Below are 20,981 nucleotides of genomic sequence, written 5' to 3' on the forward strand. Positions count from 1 at the left end.
AAGACACAGTTCATCTCTGATCGTTTCTCTGCACCCCATTCAGAGCTGACCACTCTTGCCTTCCTGACTTCACTTTGTCCATACCCTTAACACCTTTTTTTTTTTTTTTAATTTCTATTTTCTTTCTTTACAACTTTCATTTCTTCCCAAGTGGTACTTTTTTTTTTTTCCGCCTCTATTTTTTGGCCATGGCATGTGGCTTATAAGATCTTAGTTCCCCAACTAGGGACTGAACTTGCGCCCCCTCCAGTGAAAGTGTGCTTCGTCACTCAGTCGTGTCCAACTCTGTGCGACCCCATGGACTGTAGCCCACCAGGCTCCTCTGTCCATGGAATTCTCCAGGCAAGAATACTAGAGTGGGTTGCCATGCCCTCCTCCAGGGGCTCTTCCCAACCCACGGACTGAACCCAGGTCTTCTACATTGCAGGCAGATTCTTTACCCTCTGAACCACCAGGGAAGCGGAAGTGTAGCATCTTAATCACTGGACTGCCAGAGAAGACCCATACACTTTAGTCACATTTATTTATCTATCTCTTTGTAGTTCATAAACTTCTCAAGTTCAAGAAAACATCCTCCTAATCTCTGAATTTCCAACATCTAGTTCAAAGCCTGATAGCTGGCCCTCAGTAAATGTCAGGTAAGGAAAAGGATAGATGCACTGTAAACAAAGGTTCATTTGCTGTGATCCTCCATTAATTTTTATCATGTTAAGTAACAGGGATAATGATGTGGTGACCAGGTATGAAACCTGAAGGTAAGAGCCAAAGAACACATATGCAAATGCTTTTTTTAAGAAGGAGAATACAGAAAGTTCATTCCTGAGACTTTTATACCATCCTCTTTTTCATTCTTGTTTTTCAGATCCAAGAAGTGCATGGAGAGGGAGGCTCCTCCATATGGGGAGAAGCAGTGAAGCCCCGAAGAAGGAAGCTGTCACATTCCTGGAGTCCTCACCAGGCAGCCTGACATCTGGTCCACACGCAGGGAAAAGAGGCCACATCCTCACATGGAGCTCTATTTTTGCATCTGAACTGCTGATGCTTCACTTGTACAACTTGCCTCACACACAGGAAGGGGAAGGGAACTAATATTTACCAAGTGCCTGCTCCACGCTCTGAGCCTCCTCACCTACCTGACTCTGTGAACACCCGTCCCCCACGTTTTGAGTCTGCAAGGAGCTCTCGGTAAGCATGTCTCTGAAAAGCACGTGAAGGTGCGCACTCCCTTCACCCACCCGCTGATGGCAGAGCACAGAGCTGCCGCCCTGCACGTCCACATGGCCGTGCGTGGTTCTCCGTGCCAGCCTCTTGGGAGGGCTGAAGACGGAAATCTCAGCACGGAGGACCAGTGTTTTCGGGCCCCACAGGCCTCCCTGCTGCACCGGGCAGATCAGCACAGCCTGGGCCCTGGGGGCCGACCCCTGCCCTCTGCCCTCCGCAGACCGCACCACGAGCTTGGCACAGAGGCACTGCGCGCTCCCAAGCCTCTAGAGTGTCCCAGGATGGCTGTGTTTACCACTTCACAGAGGCTCACTTTTAAGATCGGACTGGAAGGTGCTGTGGCTTTGAGAGCTGTACCAAAGCACAGAATCCATTTTTAAGTCACATCCGCTATGATTTGAAAGGGAAGCCTGCGCTCTGACAGCTGGCCTCTGCAGGCTGCGGCGGTGAGATCTCAGCGCCGCCACAGACACATGCATGGCCTGGTTTGGGGGTCCTTTCGCTGACATCCCCTCCACACCCAGGTCCCCAGGACGCCTGACACTGTCATGCCATCCACACAGGGGTTCCGAGGTCCCGGGAGTTCTCCACCTTCCATGAAGGCAGAGCATCTCCTGCGGGGAAACAGGAAGGGTGGGCCTGCACACAAGTGCGGCAGCCAGCCCGGCTGCCCACTGACCGGACTCCATAGGCCGTCTGCTCCTTCTCCGGCCCTTGGTTTTCTCCTCTGTGCAAGGAGCATAATAATAGTATCTACCTAGTACCAATAATAGCAGCGCCCAGGGCTTGCTTTGAGTTTTAATTGTACATGTAAAACCACTCAGTCTAGCTTGTAGCCCAGGCTACAGTAAATACTAGAGAAGGATTAGCTGTTAATCACACTGTTCCTTTTTACCCATCTGTTTGAAGGAAGCTCTGTGTTCAGAGAAAAACTGGTGCACACTGCAGACTGCCTGACTCTCAGAATTTCAGCTGTCAAGAAAGAAGGCATGAGGGTGACCGGTCCGGCTGCCTCACCTAACGGGCCTCCCCTGTGATGCTGGGTGCCCTGGGGTGAGCGGACATCACAGCTCACCATGCAGCTTTGGGTTGTACCACGGTCTTCTCTGAACGTCTGCTCTGTGCATTTGTCTGTTTTTCTTCAGCACCAAGGGAAGAAGATGGCCCTGGTGCAGTCTCCCCTGAAGTGAGGGGATGCTCCCCTTGCATTCCAAAGGGAGACACCCAGGACTCTGTGCCAACGAGCCGCCTGCCCCCCCTCTGACAAAGGCTAACCGAGCGGAACGCCGTGTTCCTATGAGCCAGCCTGGCCTTCCTAACCAGACTCAAGCCAGGCTTATTTATTAATACGGCGGACCCAAAGGGCCAGGACAGATTTGCACCTGAGAAAGCAGATTCGGAATTATTAACGTTCCACCTTATGAGTTTATACATGGCTCTTTTTTAAAAGTTCCCCCCAAATCACAACTTGATCTGTAACATTTAAGTTCATAAACCAATACATACATTTATATATGAACATACATGGTAAATATGCCAAGATGTTAATTCACCCTGGATAATGGAAGAAGGGTGCTTGCTATGCAGTTTTTAAAAAATATTTTAAACCTTTCTCAAAATAATTTTTCAAATGCCTCAGTTGTTTGAATAATTTTCTGCTCTGTTCTTTCCAGAGACCTCTGCGACCTCACCCTAGTAGGAGGGAGGTTCTTTTCCCCAACGTTCTACTAAACTGAGACACAGCAGACTGAACAGCAGCAGCATGTGGGGGAGGGTCCCACACCTCCAGGGGCCTCCAGAAGCTTCACACTGAGTTTTCTGGTGTGGGCACACAGCGGGCAGGGGGCTTAGAATGAACTCTGCTCAGAGACTGTTGAGGACATCACAGATCCAGCCAAAACCCAATCTAATTCTTGACCTGCCGTGGCAGGGGACAGGGGGCCAGAAGGGCAGCTCAGGCCCCCAGGCCATCCTCAGCACAGGGTCGGCCCCCGAAGCCCCTCTCCCTCCAGCAGGGCCCTGTCTATCTCAGAGGCCCCAGCCACTGGCTGGTGAGGACAGAGCAGCCTTCCTCAAACCAACAAACCCTATGCTCAAGGGAGTTACATCCTAACGTGTCACTGGAGAGGCCTCTGCATCTGCTAACTGAAGAACTCTAAGTTGGTGTTTTTCAAAAAACTGGCATTCCTCTCCATTCCTCCCTTCCCCCAGCCCAACATGGGACTTCTTACTTGCCCAGTTAAAACTCCGATTAAGTACCTGTTAAATGAGTTTCACGACTCTTACAGGTGATCTGGGGACACGGAACAGTCTGGAGTTGCTGGCTTGCCACTTGGCATGGAAAGTCAGGGCTGAGTGAGTACCCACCTTTGTTTGTAATCTCTCATCCTTGGCTATTCAACAACCTATCAGAAAACAGCCCAAAGAGCAGCTCACTGGAGCCCTGAGGTGAGCCCTGACCCCATCACCGTCCACAGGGGTCTGTACGCACGGCCCCTCCTCCAAGACCACCCTGACTCAGTACTGCCCTAAAGGAGCTCATCACATCCCCCGGATCTTCCGTACAGACTTGCCATTTTGAACCAAATTCTGCCAGCATCGCCGAAGATATTGAAGTGAGCACAAGTGCTCCTGGAAAACCATTTATGGTGAAAGTAACGTCTTTGCGGTCTCAATCATTCAACAAATGCTGACTGGGGAAGCACATACACCAACCACGGGGCCAAGCATGGGCTTCCGTGCCTGAGAGAAATGCCTAATCCCTGTCTCTGGGACACCCGTGAGCAGGGGTAGAGTCCACACAAGTGCTCTGGGGAACATGGGGTTCAACACACCACCACCTGTTTTATGCAAAACTTTCATGGAACTGAAGTACCCACATTGGCATGAGAATAGGTCAAACTCAGGCCCAGCCACTTAATCTACTGATTTTCAAAGTCCCAACACAGTCAATTCTGAGTGGTAAGTGTCCTGCCATTCAAAGCAGTAAGAAAAGCAGTGTGCATTGCATCAGTTAATTATATCATCAAGTTACATTCCCTGAACCCTCCCCCAAGCAAAGACAGAGGGTAGCCGCCTCGAGGTGCCATCTTGCTGGGTGGCAGATGGCAGCGAGCCAGGAGCTTACACACTCACCATGGCCAACGTAGAAAGCAGGTGACCCACACAACATACCTGCCAGACTGCAGATCAGACCATCCCCGTCGTCCACTAGATCTTCTGCCCATCAAAAAGGAAAAAGAGACAAAAAAAAAAAAAAAAAAACCTGTCTTGCTTATAAGGGGAAGAACAAAGATTCTGAACTTCAACCATTTCTCAATGCTTTCAGGAGATCTCTTTGAAACTGCAGGGCAACTTTCATCTCTCCAATAACCTTGTCTGACCTCACCTGAAATGACTAATGTGATTGCAACAGTTTTACTCTGTGAAGTAGCCCTCTTTCCACCCCCCATTGCGCTGAGGCCTCTACCATCACCATGAGAACTTGGCATTATTTTTAAAGCTAATTACCTTCAGGTTTTGGAGACAGGTGGCATGGGTTTCTGCCCCCTCCCTTCTGCAGAGTAAGGAGAAACTTCTCCAGATGCCTGGCAGGAGAGCCTGCATCCTGGTCCCCAAGATTCTGGGCACCCTTCTCATGGGGGGAGGGGATCTGTGGCATCCTGTTCTATGAAGCAGCAGCTGCCGTATGCATCTTGTAGATGAAAAAGTTTCTTTAAATCTTTATTAGTTGCTGTTTGGCTAGATGGGACTGACAGCAAAAGCAACATTCCGAGGCAGTCAACACTAGGATCAGAATAAGACTTGGCACTTGGGAAATCCCCAAAGGATGTATGGGCTGGCACAATGTGGAAAAAAAGAATTTATTTTCAATTTTTTGTTTGTTTGTTTCAAGAGGGGTCGATTTCATTGAGAAAAGAGAGGTCAGTATGATTCCAATGAATCTCTGTGTTCTAACCATTCTGATCTTTCCTAATCAGGGTTTAAAATTCCAAACCAAAGTTTTTTTCAAACCTGAGACAGGCTTAGGTATCCACCTGTAAGAACGGTGTATGAGCCAACACCAAAAAGAGGAGGTTACACCACCCCTTTCCCCCAATTCCTCTTTTTGAAATTAGATATTTGTGTTACTGAAGGCGAAACAATGAGCTCGGTCCCAGAGAAAAGTGAGGTGAGGATGGGAGCAGGGGTGCAGAAGGGAGGGGATTACAAAATGTTAAGTACCAAGGAGGGGGGGCAGAAATAAAAATAGACCAGTAAGGGAAAACTGAATGGAAGAGGTTCGTTTGTTTATTTTAACAGTGTTTGCCATTCCAGGAGGCTTGCTGAAGCTCTTTCTTTCAATGGCTGGCCTTGGACCAGCATTTGAAAAGTCTTAGATCTTTGGAAAGGAAGATTTGGACAACAAAGTTGTTTTATCTGGGAGGGTCACTAGTTTACTCAAGAGTTCCAGGACTTTGGTTTTGATGTTATTACCTTGGCCTGAGTTTCTCTGTCCCAGGCAGTCCTGGCTATGTTTACTGACTTAGGAAACAGGGGAACCTGGGAGGAGGCCTCTCCCGCCCGCCGCTGCCATGCTTCGCTGGGTCACCACATTACCTGGGCCCCCTTAAGACATCAGGGACGGGGACCAGTCAAACATGCTTTAAAGGTCCTATCTCTCGACACTCATAAGAGGGAAATAACACTTCTCTAACTCACTCCCCAAATAGACGCCGCCGTGGATGTTCTGCCAAGGAGTGATGTGAAAGTGTGTTCCAAAGTGAAATGTAAGCTTGGCGCGGTGCCCAGCCCGCGGCTGGATTCTGCACAGAGCTGCGGGCTGGCGAAGCGAAGGAGCACATTTCTCTCCATGTGACTGCAAGAGCCAGGCAGCCAGAGCAGATTTCTTTGTGTTAATAAAATGTGATATCTAGACTGTACACACAGGCAGCCCTGGGAAAACGTGAGCCAAAGGGAAGGACCCGAGGAAACCCATGGCCCAGGCTGAGGAGGGCTGCAGCGGTCGGCAACCTCGACTGCACCGCCCAGGGCGGCCAGGCCGGGCAGGTGCGGGATGAGCCCCGAGTCAGAGGTGAAAGGTCGTGCCAGGCGCCTGTGCGAAAGCTGCTTAAACATCAGATAATCCACAGAGGCGCAGCGAGTATGTCCTGAGCAAAGGCTTGCTCTTCCTTGACGGGCCAGAGACCAAAGTTCATGGGCACTTTCTCAAGATGTGGAGTTTACCGTGGACTTGAGGCTCCTCCCCCACAACTGAGATCCCTCCCAGGGTGGCAGGAGGTTGGCTCCGGGGTTAGACTGTGTATGCTCCAGCCTGGCACGCGCCTTGCTTTTGTGGGCCACTCCTGCCTCACTGCCACTGTGGCCTCAGCCTCCTTTGACCACAGGAGGTAGCCACTGCCCACGGACTCAAGCCTGCAAACCCACATTTGGGGGCACCATGGGTGGGGGATTCACAGGGAGGAAAAGGGGGATTAGGGCCCCTGCTTGCTGAGCCTCTTTCAACACCGTAGATCACTTCCTCTCCAGAACTGTCAAAGGAACTGTGCCCTCTAGCTAACTTGATCTCCCCAACTTGGAAGCTACTGGGGGCACAGGCAGAGCCCTGGGGCCCCAGGAGTTTCCGAACGTCTCAGGGGATGTGCTGGAGGTTGCAGGGCTTGCCAGGCTTGTGGGCTCCTCTGATGGAAAGGGATGGAAGGTCCTAGAAGACACTGGCATTTAGCTCTCCTCCCCTGCAGCAGCCCAGCCCTCAGGCTCCTGGACCACGGGGTATGCAGTCAACCAGAACCAGCTAATTGTGGGGCAGCTGAATTGATGAGTGCCTCCCAGGCCCAGGTGAGCCTTCACCTTGGTTAATCTGCAAACTGGTTAATCGGCCTCAGGATAATTGAAAGTTAATCGTAGGCACAGCCCAAGTGCAGTCACTGGAAACGGCAGGAAACCACAGTAGCAGAGGAAGTCAGGTCCACGTTCAGTGAACCTGTCACTTCTCCAAAGACAATGTTCAACCTCGAGCCCACTTCACACGCGGCCCCATTCACTCCTGCAACTGACCCTTGTTACACAGCGACCCTGGCTCCTGGGAGCGCTCAGTAAGTGCTCAATAAGTTGCAGTTATTATTAATCCTTTAGTGTGGTCGAGCCTGTGGTCCCAGGTGGCGCTAGTGGTAAAGAACCTGCCTGCAAATGCAGGAAATACAAGAGACGCAGGTTTGATCCCTGGGTAGGGAAGGTCCCTTGGAGGAGGACATGGCCACCCACTTCAGTATTCTTGCCTGGAGAATCCCATAGACAGAGGAGCCTGGTGGGCTACATAGGGTCACAAACAGTCAGACACGACGGAAGTGACTTAGCACACACAAGCACGCACAGTGTGGCTGATGGATTTAAAGTTAGGAAGTTAGGAGGTCTCCAAGACATTTGGCTGGGGGAACCACACTGGGGGAGCTGAAAAAACCACTCTACTCTCCCCCTGAGTGTGCTTTACAAAAAGGAAAATCTGAAGAGTTTAAACATCACTAGGAAAGCATATCAAGAGTACAAAAACATCCAGCACATTCTGAAGGGGAAGAGAAGTCAACTTCAGAATTGCTGACATGGATACCCGAGGGTCATCCTCAAATCTACACAGGTTGGTAAATTCTCCAATGCTCTTTCAGGTAATAGAACTTCTGTTTTAAATGTCAAGAATCACAGTGTGCAACGTACCGAGGGCCCAGCCTCCCGGTCCTTCGGAGGGCTGGGTTTCCTCCGCCACAGTCTGCAGGGCTCCACGGTGCGTGGCTGCCCCTGCGGGGCAGCGAGTGCCCTGGTCTGCGCCCCGAAGTTTCCACGGGAATCTGATGGCGACCGCTGGAATGACAGCTTCCTTCCACCCTCGACATCCGTCCTGTGGCCATGGTACAGAATTAACAGATTTCCCTTCTTCCATCCTGCGACATTAACCGGAGGAAGACTCCTGCTGAGAGCGGAACAGTACCTGCCAGGGACTTGGATAAGCACTTTCCCAGGACACCGGGAACAGCACTGGCCGAAGTCCTTGACCTTCTTCCCACTGGAAGGACAAGTCCCAAAGGATCCTCCCACCCCGCTCAGTCGGGACAGCAAAGACCCAGCACAAACAAGGTCCTACCTCCGCTCAGGGCAGACATCCCTAATCCATCACAGAGCTCTTTCCACTGAGCCCAGACCAAGTTTCAGTCTTTCAAGACATTCCAGGTACCTCCTAATCCATCAGACATCCCTAATCCATCACAGAGCTCTTTCCACTGAGCCCAGACCAAGTTTCAGTCTTTCAAGACATTCCAGGTACCTCCTAATCCATCAAAAACGGCTGGGGAGAAACCGGCTTGCATGGGAAGTTCCTTCACACAAAAACCCGGCCACCCAGAGGGGCAGGCCAGGGCACAGCGGGCCACGGCCCTCCAGAGAAGTTCCATCAGAGCTAGCTGTGGGCCTTGGGGTTTTCCTGCTTCTCTTTTTTAAAAATTATTTCTCTGGCTAATAAAACACCACTTAAAAAAAAAAAAAAAAAACAACTCTAACCCTTGGAGCAGTGATTTCAGCCAGAAAACTTGCTTTCAGGGTTATTCTGGAATGCTGAACACCAGAGAGAAGTCAGTAGTTCCCATTCAGAACGGGATGAAGACCAAGTTTTAGGTCGTAAAGAGCTTTAATGCTGCTGCCTTCCCCCTGCCCACCCCAAATGGTGTCAAATATCTTTTGCTTTTCAGGTTTACTTTTTGAACGCTGCCATCCTTTATGAGTGGCAGAACATCAGACTCTCAATCTACTGACCAGCTTAGGAGTGGTACCATCACCCCAAGAAAATTTACATTTTTTGCACCAAAAGTTGAATATTAGTCTTTTAGTTCATAATAACCTTATAATTCAGGGTCATGGAGCTTAAAATAGCACCTGTGTTTGATAGATAAGAAAACTGAGGCCTTCAGAGATTCAGTGACCTGTCCAGAGACACACCACCTGTCGGTGCAGACCAGGCCCGGAGCCTGGATTGCGAGTGTGTGTGCAAACTCGCTCAGTCCTGTCTGACTCTCTGCAACCCCATAGACTGTAGCCCGCCAGGCTCCTCTGTCCATGGGGTTCTCCAGGCAAGAATACTGGAGTGGGCCGCTGTGCCCTTCTCCAGGGGATCTTCCCAACTCAGGGACTGAACCTGTGTCTCTTATGTCTCCTGCATTGGCAAGTGGCTTCTTTACCACGAGCGCCGCCTGGGAAGCCAGAACCTAGATTAGCTGATTCCAAACTCAGTGTTTTGTAAATGGCCTGCCCTGCAATTATTGCTATGCATTTTCCCCTTTGCCACTTAAAACCCAAGGGAAACAATAACACTCGCAGAACTTATACTTTGAGTTTAATTTGGTCAGTTTTCTAATTGGCTATCTTATATTTATTTGTAAGTTAGAAAAACATAGATTATTCCCATCTTACAAATGAAGAGGTGAAACCAAGAGAGGCTGATAAACCAAGAGAAGGTGGTCTTGGCACAGCTGAAACTAGATACTAGATCTGTTAGTGTATCTAAAGAAGCAACAGGAGGCTTGCAAAGACTCAGCCTAGCAACTCAAAAATCTAACAGTGAGCCTCAAAGTGGAGCCTAAATACCAGATTCTCGCTCTGAGTTAACACCGAGGAACAACTCTCCAGATCTGTTCACCAATTAGCCCATTTAATGTCACTTAACCCTCACAGCATTCCTATGAAATAAGACTGCAATGTTCCAGACGAGAAAACAGGGCTCAGAGTTTAAGTGATCTGCCCAGGGTGTCATGGCTTCTCGGGCTCCCACTTAGTTTAGCGTCTGAAGGATCCAAAAGGAATGTGCAGATGCTATTAGGACCGTGTTTTTCTGAACGTCTTAATCAAAGCTTGTTATTTTCTGCCTTAAAATTATTTAATCCTGATCTTCATGGTTTTGGGCTACTGAGATAGGCCTACATTTATTTTTAAGCAGCTTGTAATCAGAATGGAAAGACGGATGAAGAAAAGAGAAAACGTGCTCTGGCAATGGATCCACAAGAGTCAATGCTCCCGGGAGCAGAGTAAATTCCAGAAACCAATTTCATTTCTAACGTGACTTGATTTCCTACAACCCCTTACACTAAATGCTCAGCGCCATCCTGGCCTGAACACATAATGAGTACAGCCATGATGTCATAGTGTTTAGTTCATTCAAACTTAGGAGCATGGTGTCTAGTCTTTTATAAAAGCTCAGAGGTGTGTGACTGGATGTGAAATCAGGCTGAGGGAGCTTTCCCTGAAATCAAACTCCCCTCCCAAGAGGGAAGTCTTGCCTAGGTTGATGCTGATGTACTTCACCATCCTTAAGACAGGACTGTTGTGCCTTGAAAAGGCTTATCCTGCCACACCGATGTGTACAGTGCACTCTGTACTGTATGAAGACCCACGCCAAGAGGGCCAGATCTCTAATCTGGCTGAAAGACAGTCATAACAGGTTAATCCCGAGTCTTAAGTTAATCGACTTCTAGTTTCCCCCTTTGTGTAAAAACTATTTTCACACATTTCTTCCAAATCATTTACTTCTGTTTCCTTGGTTTCCATTCTACTCTGACAGAAGGCTCTATCTGCCCTCTCTGGAGGCACCCTCTGCCATGTTTTTTTATCTTGAAGGGAGGGTTAAGAAAATGTTTGCGAGATGTGCACCAGGAGAACAGAAAGCTGGGGATTTTTACCATGGAAGCCCACGGTCTCACTCTGCTCCACACCCCGCTGCCCACAGCAGGGCCATGGCCAGTCTTCCAGTCCATGACCCAAAGGTGTCACCAGAAAGGAGAAAGAAGAAGCCCAGTTCCCAACCCTGTAACACACTGGAAAAGCTTGAGAGCACGAAGAGAAATGAATTGTCCCATTTCCCCCATTAGTCTCTCTGGGTCTTCCAGGCACAGAGTCAGAGGATGGCAAGGAGGGTGGAGACGGAAGACACAGTGCTGCCCGAGAAAGACAGCATGTACTGTTATAGAACCACAAACAGGGTTGTCGGGGTGCGGGGGCTGGATATCTGCTCACTGAGGTCAGTACAGAGGATGCTGCCAGCTCGGCCTCTCCATCACCCTTTTCTCCCTACAAGAGGCAGAGAGCGTGGCTACAGCAATCACTGCTGGCCATGATTGCGGCAGCACAAAACCCGTTCCCACGTAAGTGTCCACAGATGACGATGGAAGTAGGAAAAGAGAACACCCGTCATTGTAGAGCAAATGAAAGTGGCGAGGGCTACCATTCAGGCTGACCACTGTTTCCTCAGAGCATCTCGTCTGCTCCTCCAGGAATCCTCTGAAGCTCAAGCGGGTATTCGCCATCCCCACTTACAGAGGAGAAAACAAAGGCAGAAGAGTTAGAGAGCGGGTCCATCTTGGCTCTAAGATCTAAACCAAGACAGGAATTGTAACCACACTGTGCTGCCCATCAGTGAGGGGAAGGGAAGAAGGAGAGGAGTCTGCTCCAGCAGGTGATGAGTTCATGAGGAAAATCCTCGGGGAAAACACCACTCTTGCATGACATCCTCTCTGATGGGATGAAAATGAACAAAAATGCTCGTTTGGTTCCATGCACTTATGTGAAAATGTAAGCTTAAGAAGATGAAACTTTAGTAGGTGGGGACAAGGTGGGGGAGGGCAGACAGAGACAACTGCCACAGCTTGCTGGTCACACTAATCTGAAGTACTGATGCAGCTGGATGCGAGAAATTCCTTTACTCCTTGCTGATACATGCTGTGGTTAAGAACGCGGATGCATAGACACAGAGAAGGCCTTTAAAGCCTGTTTAGTACTCAAATAAGTTCAATGTGCCTTCTAAAATTCTATTTGCATAATTAATGTGTTTGGTAATATCTTTACAAAGAACACAAAGATACAGATTTAAGTTTGATCGATGCAAGATCGAATGATCACAAAATGTGAATCAATGCAATGTCACTGCCAAGTAAGCTTGAGGATAAAAAGAGAAATAAGTAGAATGTAAGTAAACTCAAATTGCTTCTTTACACTTAATTTTTGTAATAGTGAAACTTCGTATCTTTTACCTTTAAACATCTAAGGAATCCAATAACTAAATATCACTAGGAGACCTGATATGTCTGGGTTAATTTCATTTACAATGCTAAACATATTTTTGACCTGAATATAAATATCATTTAAAAAATCATTCAGGTGTTACTGGTCATTTGAAATAAACATACTTTAGATTCTATGAGGGGAAAAAACCCACAACTCCCCTGGAAAGCATATTAATAAAAAGAAATCAATCGTGATGAAATGAATTCTACCAAATTCCTATGAAGTCAGTTCTACAAATTTTCCTTTTCCTATCCTCAGAAACTTTATCAAGGCTTTATTTCTATCTTTACATTTTATATTATTTACTCTTTCTTCCATAAATCTTTCAGTGGCATTTGGCCTCTAAAAGCAATGTTATTCGAACTGGATATGAGATCTCCATCCTATTTTAAAATTTCTCTCTAGTAAAAGCCTCCATAATCTCCTTCCGTGATTCTAACTAAGCCCATAGCACAATAAATCCATTCTAAAGTGAACTAAGTCTTCTGATCAATCCTTTGGGCAGACAGAGTTTGACTCTTTGCCATTCTCCTTAGAAGAACTCTTCCTGTCTTGGGGTATTGAAGTATCTGTTCTGGGTAATCTGATTACTGCCTATCTAGATGATCTTGTTCATCTGGTTTACAGCCTTGATTCCCATTGGCCAGGGCCTGATGGCATCCCTCGCCAAATAAACTTTCACTCTGCCATTCAATTCAGGAGGCATTTACTGGGCCTGAATGGCCAGTCTCACTTAACTCTTTCCATTAAGTGTGAAAACACTTACAGAGTGGCAGGGAAGCTTTCCTTCTCTACTCCACGGCCCATGCGTGGGTTCCCCAGCAAGGACCTCCCAGCAGACTGTTACCCAGAGCCAGTTACAGAAGAAAGCACTGCTGTTTCCCACTCAAGAAGCTTCTGCCAAGGCGCTTATTTCTGCTGATCCATTTATGCAATCCCACTGTCTAAGAGAACATTTTGTCACAGATGATTTAGTGTTGCAGCTCCCTGGAGCATCTTTCTGCAGCAGCGTGCGCTCATTGTTTTTAGGAATCTAGGGTCTCCCGGGCAAGATTTGAGACAGAAAGGGGTTTAATTAGCCACAAGCCATCTCTTATTACAAGACCCCAAATTCCAAAGCATTCTTCCAAAAATCATTAATAAAAAAAAAAAAACCCTAGATTAAACTTCTAAAAACAAAACTTTTAGGAGATCTGTCTGACAACGGAACTGCCATTTTTCAGGACAGACAATGAGACTGGATTCCCATTATGAGCTGGATGGCTAGGAACTTGAGACAGTGACAATACTTGTTAAAGTCAGAAAGGAAGGAAAACATTTTTGGAATTTTCATAGTAAGTCATGGAGTGTGTATCCACCAGAAGCCAATTTAACAGAAACAAGTACTGTATAGTTTTCCCCAACAGATGCTTGATTCTGCCAACACTCCTGCAATTGTCTACTGTACATAGCTGGAGGTGAAATTGCACACATTTACTTTTTCTTTTTTTTTCCTTAAGTGAACTGATGTGGGTTATGGCAACTCCTCCTGCTTTCTGTAAGCTTAGCTTGAGCTCAGAGAACACTTCAGGGGTACCTGAGCGAGCTACTTCACGCAGGTGCCGTTCAGCAGCCCCCTTCCCTCCCCCAGAGCTTGTCTGCTCCCACAAAGTCCTTTTCCTCCAGCAGCAATTCGGCACAACCCCCACCCAACCCCCAGCCACCCGATCTCTGCATGACATGCAATTAATTCTGGTCTTCAGGGAAGAAGGGAGCCACAAACACAAGGTCAGGACTCAAGAATACACAACTGCAACAAGGATTTCTTTGTCTCTCAGGAGTAAAATTACTAAGCTGGCCAAACGCTCGCCTAAGTGTTCTAGCCTGATATTACTGCTGCAGGTAATCCTTATAATCAAGTACTATTTGTATCACTGGATCCTTCCTCCCTCTCTCTCTCACAATCACATATACACACACACAAAAAGGCACAAACAAAAACCTACACTCATAGAAAGAGGTTTAACATATTTGTTTGCAAACCCAGTAAGTTTTATAATATAGAGACATTTTAAAGTCATGAATGTTAATAGATGGGGTTTGTCTGCTTCTGTGAGATCAGGCCCGCTTTTGGACTTCTAAATTCTAAACCGTTCACATCCCTCAAACTCTTTTCTTGCCAAAGAGGGTTTCCCCCAATCATCAAAATTATGGGCTTTATAAGTAAAACTTAAACCCTGTGTTTTTGAATTACTTTCTCTAGATCATTAGAACATTGTGTTTTGAAAAGCTGTTTGATGTTCAAGGAAGAGTGTTTATTTTCCAAACAACAAAAATAAGGAAGTCCCCATTTGCCAGAGGAAACTGTTGTGAAGTATCTAAAAATGTTTCAAATCCAACCTTGAACCCAAGCGGAAACATCCACATGCCGCTTCCCTGCTCAGAAACCTTCAATGGCTCCCCACTGCCTCCTGGACCAAGTTCAAGCTCAGGAGCCTGGCGTTCATGAAGCTGCCAGCCTGGCTGGCACCTGCCTCTGCAGACTCATGCTCCTGCCTCCTTCATGTGAGTTTTCTGCACCAGCCGAACTGGATCAACACCCTGCTCCCTGGACACCCACGGGTGTTCCCGCCTCCACGCTCCACCACACCATTGCTGCTGTCCATCCTGGCTCCTCCATCACGCACAAGACCCAGCAAGGCCTGACTCTCCAAGAAGCACCAGCCCCAGGCCCTCCCGCCCCAGGCAGCGGCTGCTTCCCTGAGACCTGGCAGCCCTGACTGACTTTGGCACTGCCCCCGCATTAATTTTCAGAGGTTTTATTACTCATTTTCGGGCTGACTCTTCCACCCTCCTCTTTCAGTAGATACTGGAGGCCTCCGTGGACTCATCCTTTGGCCTGGAACATGCTAGCTTGTTCCGTCACTCATGGTTTTACCTAAATGCTCCATCTTCCCTACTGAACTCCCATCTCCTTGAGACCAGCAGCTCGATCATACCCTTGTCTGTCTTCCCCAGGAGGAAGCACAAATCCACAGCTGATGCTATTGCTGGGGATCACCCACGCACCCCCAGCTCTGATGGCTTCTTCTGTTGCCTCCTCGTCTTCCCACTGTTGACAAGAGGAAAGTGACGGGACTGATTGGGTCAGGGTTGGCTGACTATGGGAGGTGCCATGCTGGCTTTCATGGACATCAGAAACCTCACATCAACCCAACAAAGATGTTACTTTGCAGATAAGAAGATAAATGTGTGGAAAGAGTCAAGATTTCTCCATTAAAGGACCTCTGGGGGGAGGAGGAATTATTCTGGAGTGCTTTTGGAAAGTCCTGCAGGTAAGCAGGAGGATGGACTAGACTTTCCTCCTTTCCCAGCGCCCTAACATGCCTGTATGGTTTCTTTACCCCTGAGTTCACTGTATTTCCTTCAAGTAGGATTCATGCCTATTAGTAAAAATTCACAATAGTAACATCAACTGATTGACTGATTGATTTACTAGCCATATATGTCACGGAGAAATCCTCTACTCAAGAACTTCTTTGGGCTACATTTTGCTTGTCTGATTTTTTTTTTTTAATCTCATGAGCAAGGAGGACTGAATAAAGGCTACAGTTAGCGATCCAAGGTTAATTAAAACTCAGAGGTGAAGAAGGGGGTGAGCAAGATTCGGCAGAGAAGCAAAGGAGAAACGCCAACTCCAGAGGCCTTAACTGGCCAGGAAGGGAGAAGTGTGGAGACTCCCCAGGAACCCAACGAGAGATGAGGTCCTCCTATGAGAGATGAGACCAGACGAGAATGAGGAAACCCTCAGAGCAGCTGTGACTGGGCCCTTGCTGCGGGCTCATCACTATGCCAAGTATTCTCCAGCAATCCTTCAACAGCCTAGGAGGCAGGTCCAGGGATTTCTCTGAAGTTCCAGATGGGAAATGCAATGCTCACACCATTTAAAGGATGTGTCCAAGAGCATGGGTGAGTGTGGCAGGGACGGGATTTACACCAGGTGTGTGTGTTTGTGGGAACCTGTGCCCTACAAGACTGACACGCTGCTTGGATGACCTGCGTATCAAACACAGGTCACCCTGATGGACATCTGGACAGTGAGCCAGCAAGCACCTAGGTTGGAAGCACGTCTCAGTTTATTCCAAAACAGTGGTTGAGTAGTTTCAGGTTAAGACACATGCTGGGGGAACACCAAACAGTATAATAAAGTGGGATATGACCTGGTACCAATATTCTCGGCCCTCTCCATTATAGAACCAAATGCAGGCCCTGCATCTCCCCGTCCCTCTCTCGTTTATTCTCTTCCAAAGCTTTTTCCGTCTTAATGCTTCCCCTGCCACCCTTTTGCTTCCCTCCATCTTCACTGCTGAGACATAAAAAATGATTCCTGGGTACAAGTGATTAGCACTGGTTGGCAGGGAGGCTTCTGCAAAACCCAATAAATCACTGTTGTCTCTCACCCTCTGGCTCTCCGCACCAGGATGTTATCGCGGCCCCCTCCTTCCCACCTCCCCCACCCCGTTCTTCTGCTCTACCTAGTTCTGCCTTTACACTGCTATTTTTCTCATCTGGTAGACACCGGGCTGAACTGAAAAGCCTCTGCCAAGCTCCTTGGCAGGAGCCGGCCTGCAGGAAGCCTGCCCACCGCAGCGGCACAGAGAAGACAGCGCCTCTGGGCAGCTGGGCACTTGGGGTCTGGCTAGGATGTGGGGCAGAGCAGGCTTCCCTGGCATGGGAACGGCCCTCCGGAGCTCGGCCTTCTCGTGCCAGGGTCAGGATTACGATGGCTCAGTGCGCTCACAGTGGCGTGCCTGGGAAGGGAAGCGAGGGTGGGGGCGGGAGGGTGGCAGGCGGCCAGCTTGCCACCCAGGGCTGGGCGAGCTCCGCGGGGCACAGCCACGTGCCTGGGGCACACGGAGCGCTAGGGCAGGCAGCCAGGGTCGGGACTCACGCGGGAGGGAGCTGGGGGCTGGGCACCCGGCAAGCAGCTGTGTCTACACTGGAGGACATGAGGTGAGAACCCAGAAACTGCTGGGGTAACATCAGGGAAGTGGCTTGTTCTAATCCAGAATGAGGCCAAAAAGTCAGGCGGCCTCCAGGGGATAGGGCCCGCTGTGGGGGGACCACAAAACACCCCATGTCCTAGTTTTGCAGCGGGAAGGGTGCTGGATGAAACAAATCCCTCAATGGAGACTGGGGTTGGGAACAGGCCGTTCCTTTCCCTGCTGGCAAGCCACGACATCCCTCCAGCTCCCAGCTTGCGGAGGCGTGTGTCACACAGCCCGCTAACACCCCATGGGAGGGGGACTATGCCCAGTGTCCATCTCCCGCTGGGAAAACCCAGGCTTAAAGAGGTCAGGAAGTGGACCCAAAGTTACACAGCACGCCAGCCTTCGTCCAGGTTGTGAACACAAGTCCCTGGGCCCAGAGCTGATGCTCTTAAGCACCTCGTCACCCTCACTGTGCACTCCTATCCAGAAACACCTCCTGCCAGAAGATGTGCAGTCCTGGGAACGTTATAGACGGCAAAGCCAAGAGAGCAGGGCAAGCCTGTCCTCTGCAGGGTGTGATGGAGAAGATGAACTCGTACAAGAAAGTGAAACCAAAAAAAGTCTACCTGCTTCGGGGACAAAGCTGACACTCTCCCCTTAAGGCCTCCTTGATCCCGATGAATAGAAAGCACTCCCAAGACGCGCGGGGCACAGTGCACCTCACCTCAGAGTGCTCCCAACCCTCGGACTTGACCAGCACGCGGGAAGGGAAGGTACATGAACTGCATGCCCTTAAGGGCAGGGAGAAATCGAAGCTTCGTCTCACAGTGTCATAAAAGCCGAAAGAACTCTGTTGCTTCAGCAGGACCCCTCGTAATCTCAGAGCCCCCAGCACAGAACTCCCCGACATCACGATTCGGATACCATGGCAGCACCTCCCTTCCACATCAAAACCTCATTACAAGAGGAGAACAGAGCACACACAACGCTGATTCCATCCTGCCAAGCTCCAGTGGGGTCTCCCCGACCCCCCCACCCTCCTCTTCCCACACACCCCCCCACACAGAAGGGTTCTCACTTTACTCCATAACCAGCCTTCACCACAACCCAGATCGTGCTCAGAACTGGAAAGAGAGGCTTCATAATTCTCAGCTGAATATGGGTCTAATGGTGGTAGGACACCTCCAAGCTATTCAAAGAAAAACCACCAGAGGAAACAATTTCAATTCTGGCTTTACAAGCATGTGATTTAAAAATAACTCTGCCTTTGTCTGCTATAGATGACTTTCCCTAAAGGGACTGCTGTCCTTAAAGCAATCACTCAATTCTCAGGGCAAACTGATTCTTTTTTCCAGAATGCAGCACATACCTCCAGGAAAGCACTCCCGGGCACCGCCTCTGATAGCATCTGACATGCAAACACTGAAGTGCTCAGGACAACTCCTGCCATCCCTGCGGGCTCAGGAATGTCCAGGAAACTGTACCTCAAATGCCTGAGAAGCCCCTGCCGATGCCTACAGCATCCGGGAACCACCACTGCTCCTGATTAAGATGTCAGCCCAGAAAGCATAGCAATAACCCCCACTGCCAGAGGAGGCTTCAGTGGATCCCTGGGTTATTTCTTCAAGGGAAACCGTATTCAGATATTTAACTCATTCTTTGGACAGGTAAACAGAGGAATAATGATGGGTGTATAAAATAGGAGAGGGCTTGGAGGGCAGCCAGGGTAAAAAGTAAGAGAATTCACAGGAACACTCACCTCGTCATTCCAAGACACACTTGGGGTAAAGCTAGAAATGCATAATTTGTCATCTCTTTCACTTCCCTTCAGCCACACAGGTAACACTAATGGTACAACGCTACCAAGTATAACTCAAAAGATGCATGCTGAGCAGAGAGTAGAAAACAAATGTTTAACAAAATTGCTTTGCAATTATCTCCTGATTAGCGTGATGTCTTAGTTTTATTAACTAAAAGTGGATAACTATGCTCTTATTAATGTTATATTTCTTCTTGGCAACTTAAGGTCTCCTGACTGCTTCAAAAGTTTTGCCATAATGCATTACAGGAGGTATAAAGCATCCGTGTGTGTGTGACAGGATCCTGAATTAAGCCCAGATGTGGCCGTTCAAATCACAAGTTGAGATCAGTAGTTCTGGGGTGGGCTGGGGGTGGGGAGAGGGAGGAGGTGATTTTGCCCTCTGGGGACATTTGGCAGTAACCCGAGACATTTTTACTGGTCACAAAGGTTGGGGTGGGGAGGCTTTACTGGCTTCTACAGAAGAGAGGGCAGGGATGCCCTTAAACATCCCACAAAGCACAGGGCAGCCCCTACAGCAAAGACTGACCTGAAACGTAAGAGTGCCAAAGCTGAGAAATTGTGCTCCAGACTGAGATTCTATAGTTCCCAGAATGTTCACAGCTACCTCTGTGCTCTTCCCTTCTCAGGATTTGTTTTCCTCAAGGTTTACTTGGTATTTCTATTCGGGTCACCACTGTGATTACACAGAATAATGAAGGACTTTCTCCTTTTTCAGGTTTGCCTGTGATATACCATCCATCAGTTCCACATTCCCTAGAATTTACTTTGCATTATCACCTCTGTAAGAACAGCAGTGTTATTTTATCTGCACTGGGTATTTCAAGAAGAGCTCTAACTTCTTTTCCATTTTTTGTGAGGAATATCATCGAGTTTAAATGAACTAAAGAGTATTATTTATGAAGTGTGCTTCCATTATGAAAAAAGGCATGTAAGTGAAGAACGTATTTCTAGGTCCCAGGGGACCCTTTGATCCAAGCATCTTTAACTCCACAACCTAACAAAAGGGCAGCCAACCAAAAGCAGGAGTCCTTTGTTATGGACTGCAAGTTTGAGGGGGGCATCACACGTTTCTGAAAGTCATTGATCAATATTGATTCAAATGACTTTCAAGCTCCAAAATCCCAATTCTTGATTTTTCAGGAGGAACCTAAGGGTGGGGACCCGACAATCAGCATGCCTTTTTGGGGGGAAAAATGCAGTATTTCTGACATGACACACATCTATACATGAACAGAAGACTGAGAAATAACTTGTCAACTGAGTGCAAGTGTTAGGCTTAGAACACTGCAAGCCAAAAACTATTGGTCAAAATCTCCTAACATTTCTCTACATAGCAAAGGGTTATACATTGTACCTAGTTACTCTATGAAGGTATTTCAGAAGACAAGCATTGGAAGAAATGATGGAAGCTGACACGAAAAGAATAATGATCATAACTGCTCTCATTAAGAAATATCTAGCGCTAGTCATCTGACCCCTTAGACACATTATCTCTAATTTTCACAATGACCCAATCGAACAGAAATAATACCCTCCTGCACAAAAGGGAAACCGAGGCCCAGAAAGGCTGTAGCACTTTGTAAAGTCCCACTGCTGTGAGCAGATGACAGAGGCACAGCTAAGCCTTCTCAGTGGGCCTCTGTGCCCTTCCTCCTGACTCTCTTCTTGCTCTGACGATTATTTATTCTGTAGTCTGTTGCTGGGAGCACGCCCCTGTATGTCCTAAGTAACAGGGGGTCAGGCTCACATGAAAGGAGTGTCTCCATAAGCTTCTGTGGCCCCCGGTGGGGAGCAGGGGCTAAGACTTCATGCTGTTCCAGGCAGTGCCCTGGAAGCTATAATTCAAAGTGGGTTTCGAAGAAGGGGCCGCA

The 20,981-nt window shown here is 48.3% G+C and overlaps 1 protein-coding gene across 4 annotated transcripts in view; it reads right to left on the reverse strand.

Moving 5' to 3' along the window:
* The window catches only part of HLF (HLF transcription factor, PAR bZIP family member), a 54,036-nt gene that overhangs the window by 28,889 nt on the left and 4,166 nt on the right, over positions 1–20,981 (reverse strand). For 2 of the 4 annotated variants that reach the window (XM_055577580.1, XM_055577583.1), the window contains exon 3: positions 4,357–4,440. The exons of 1 other annotated variant lie outside the window; for it this stretch is intronic. In XM_055577580.1, the coding sequence (XP_055433555.1) occupies positions 4,357–4,440 (84 nt within the window). The remainder of the gene's footprint in view (positions 1–4,356; positions 4,441–20,981) is intronic. One more of the 4 variants, XM_055577581.1, reaches the window with a different exon arrangement.

The sequence above is a fragment of the Bubalus kerabau genome, chromosome 4 (assembly GCF_029407905.1).
Source record: "Bubalus kerabau isolate K-KA32 ecotype Philippines breed swamp buffalo chromosome 4, PCC_UOA_SB_1v2, whole genome shotgun sequence".
NCBI lineage: Eukaryota > Metazoa > Chordata > Mammalia > Artiodactyla > Bovidae > Bubalus > Bubalus kerabau.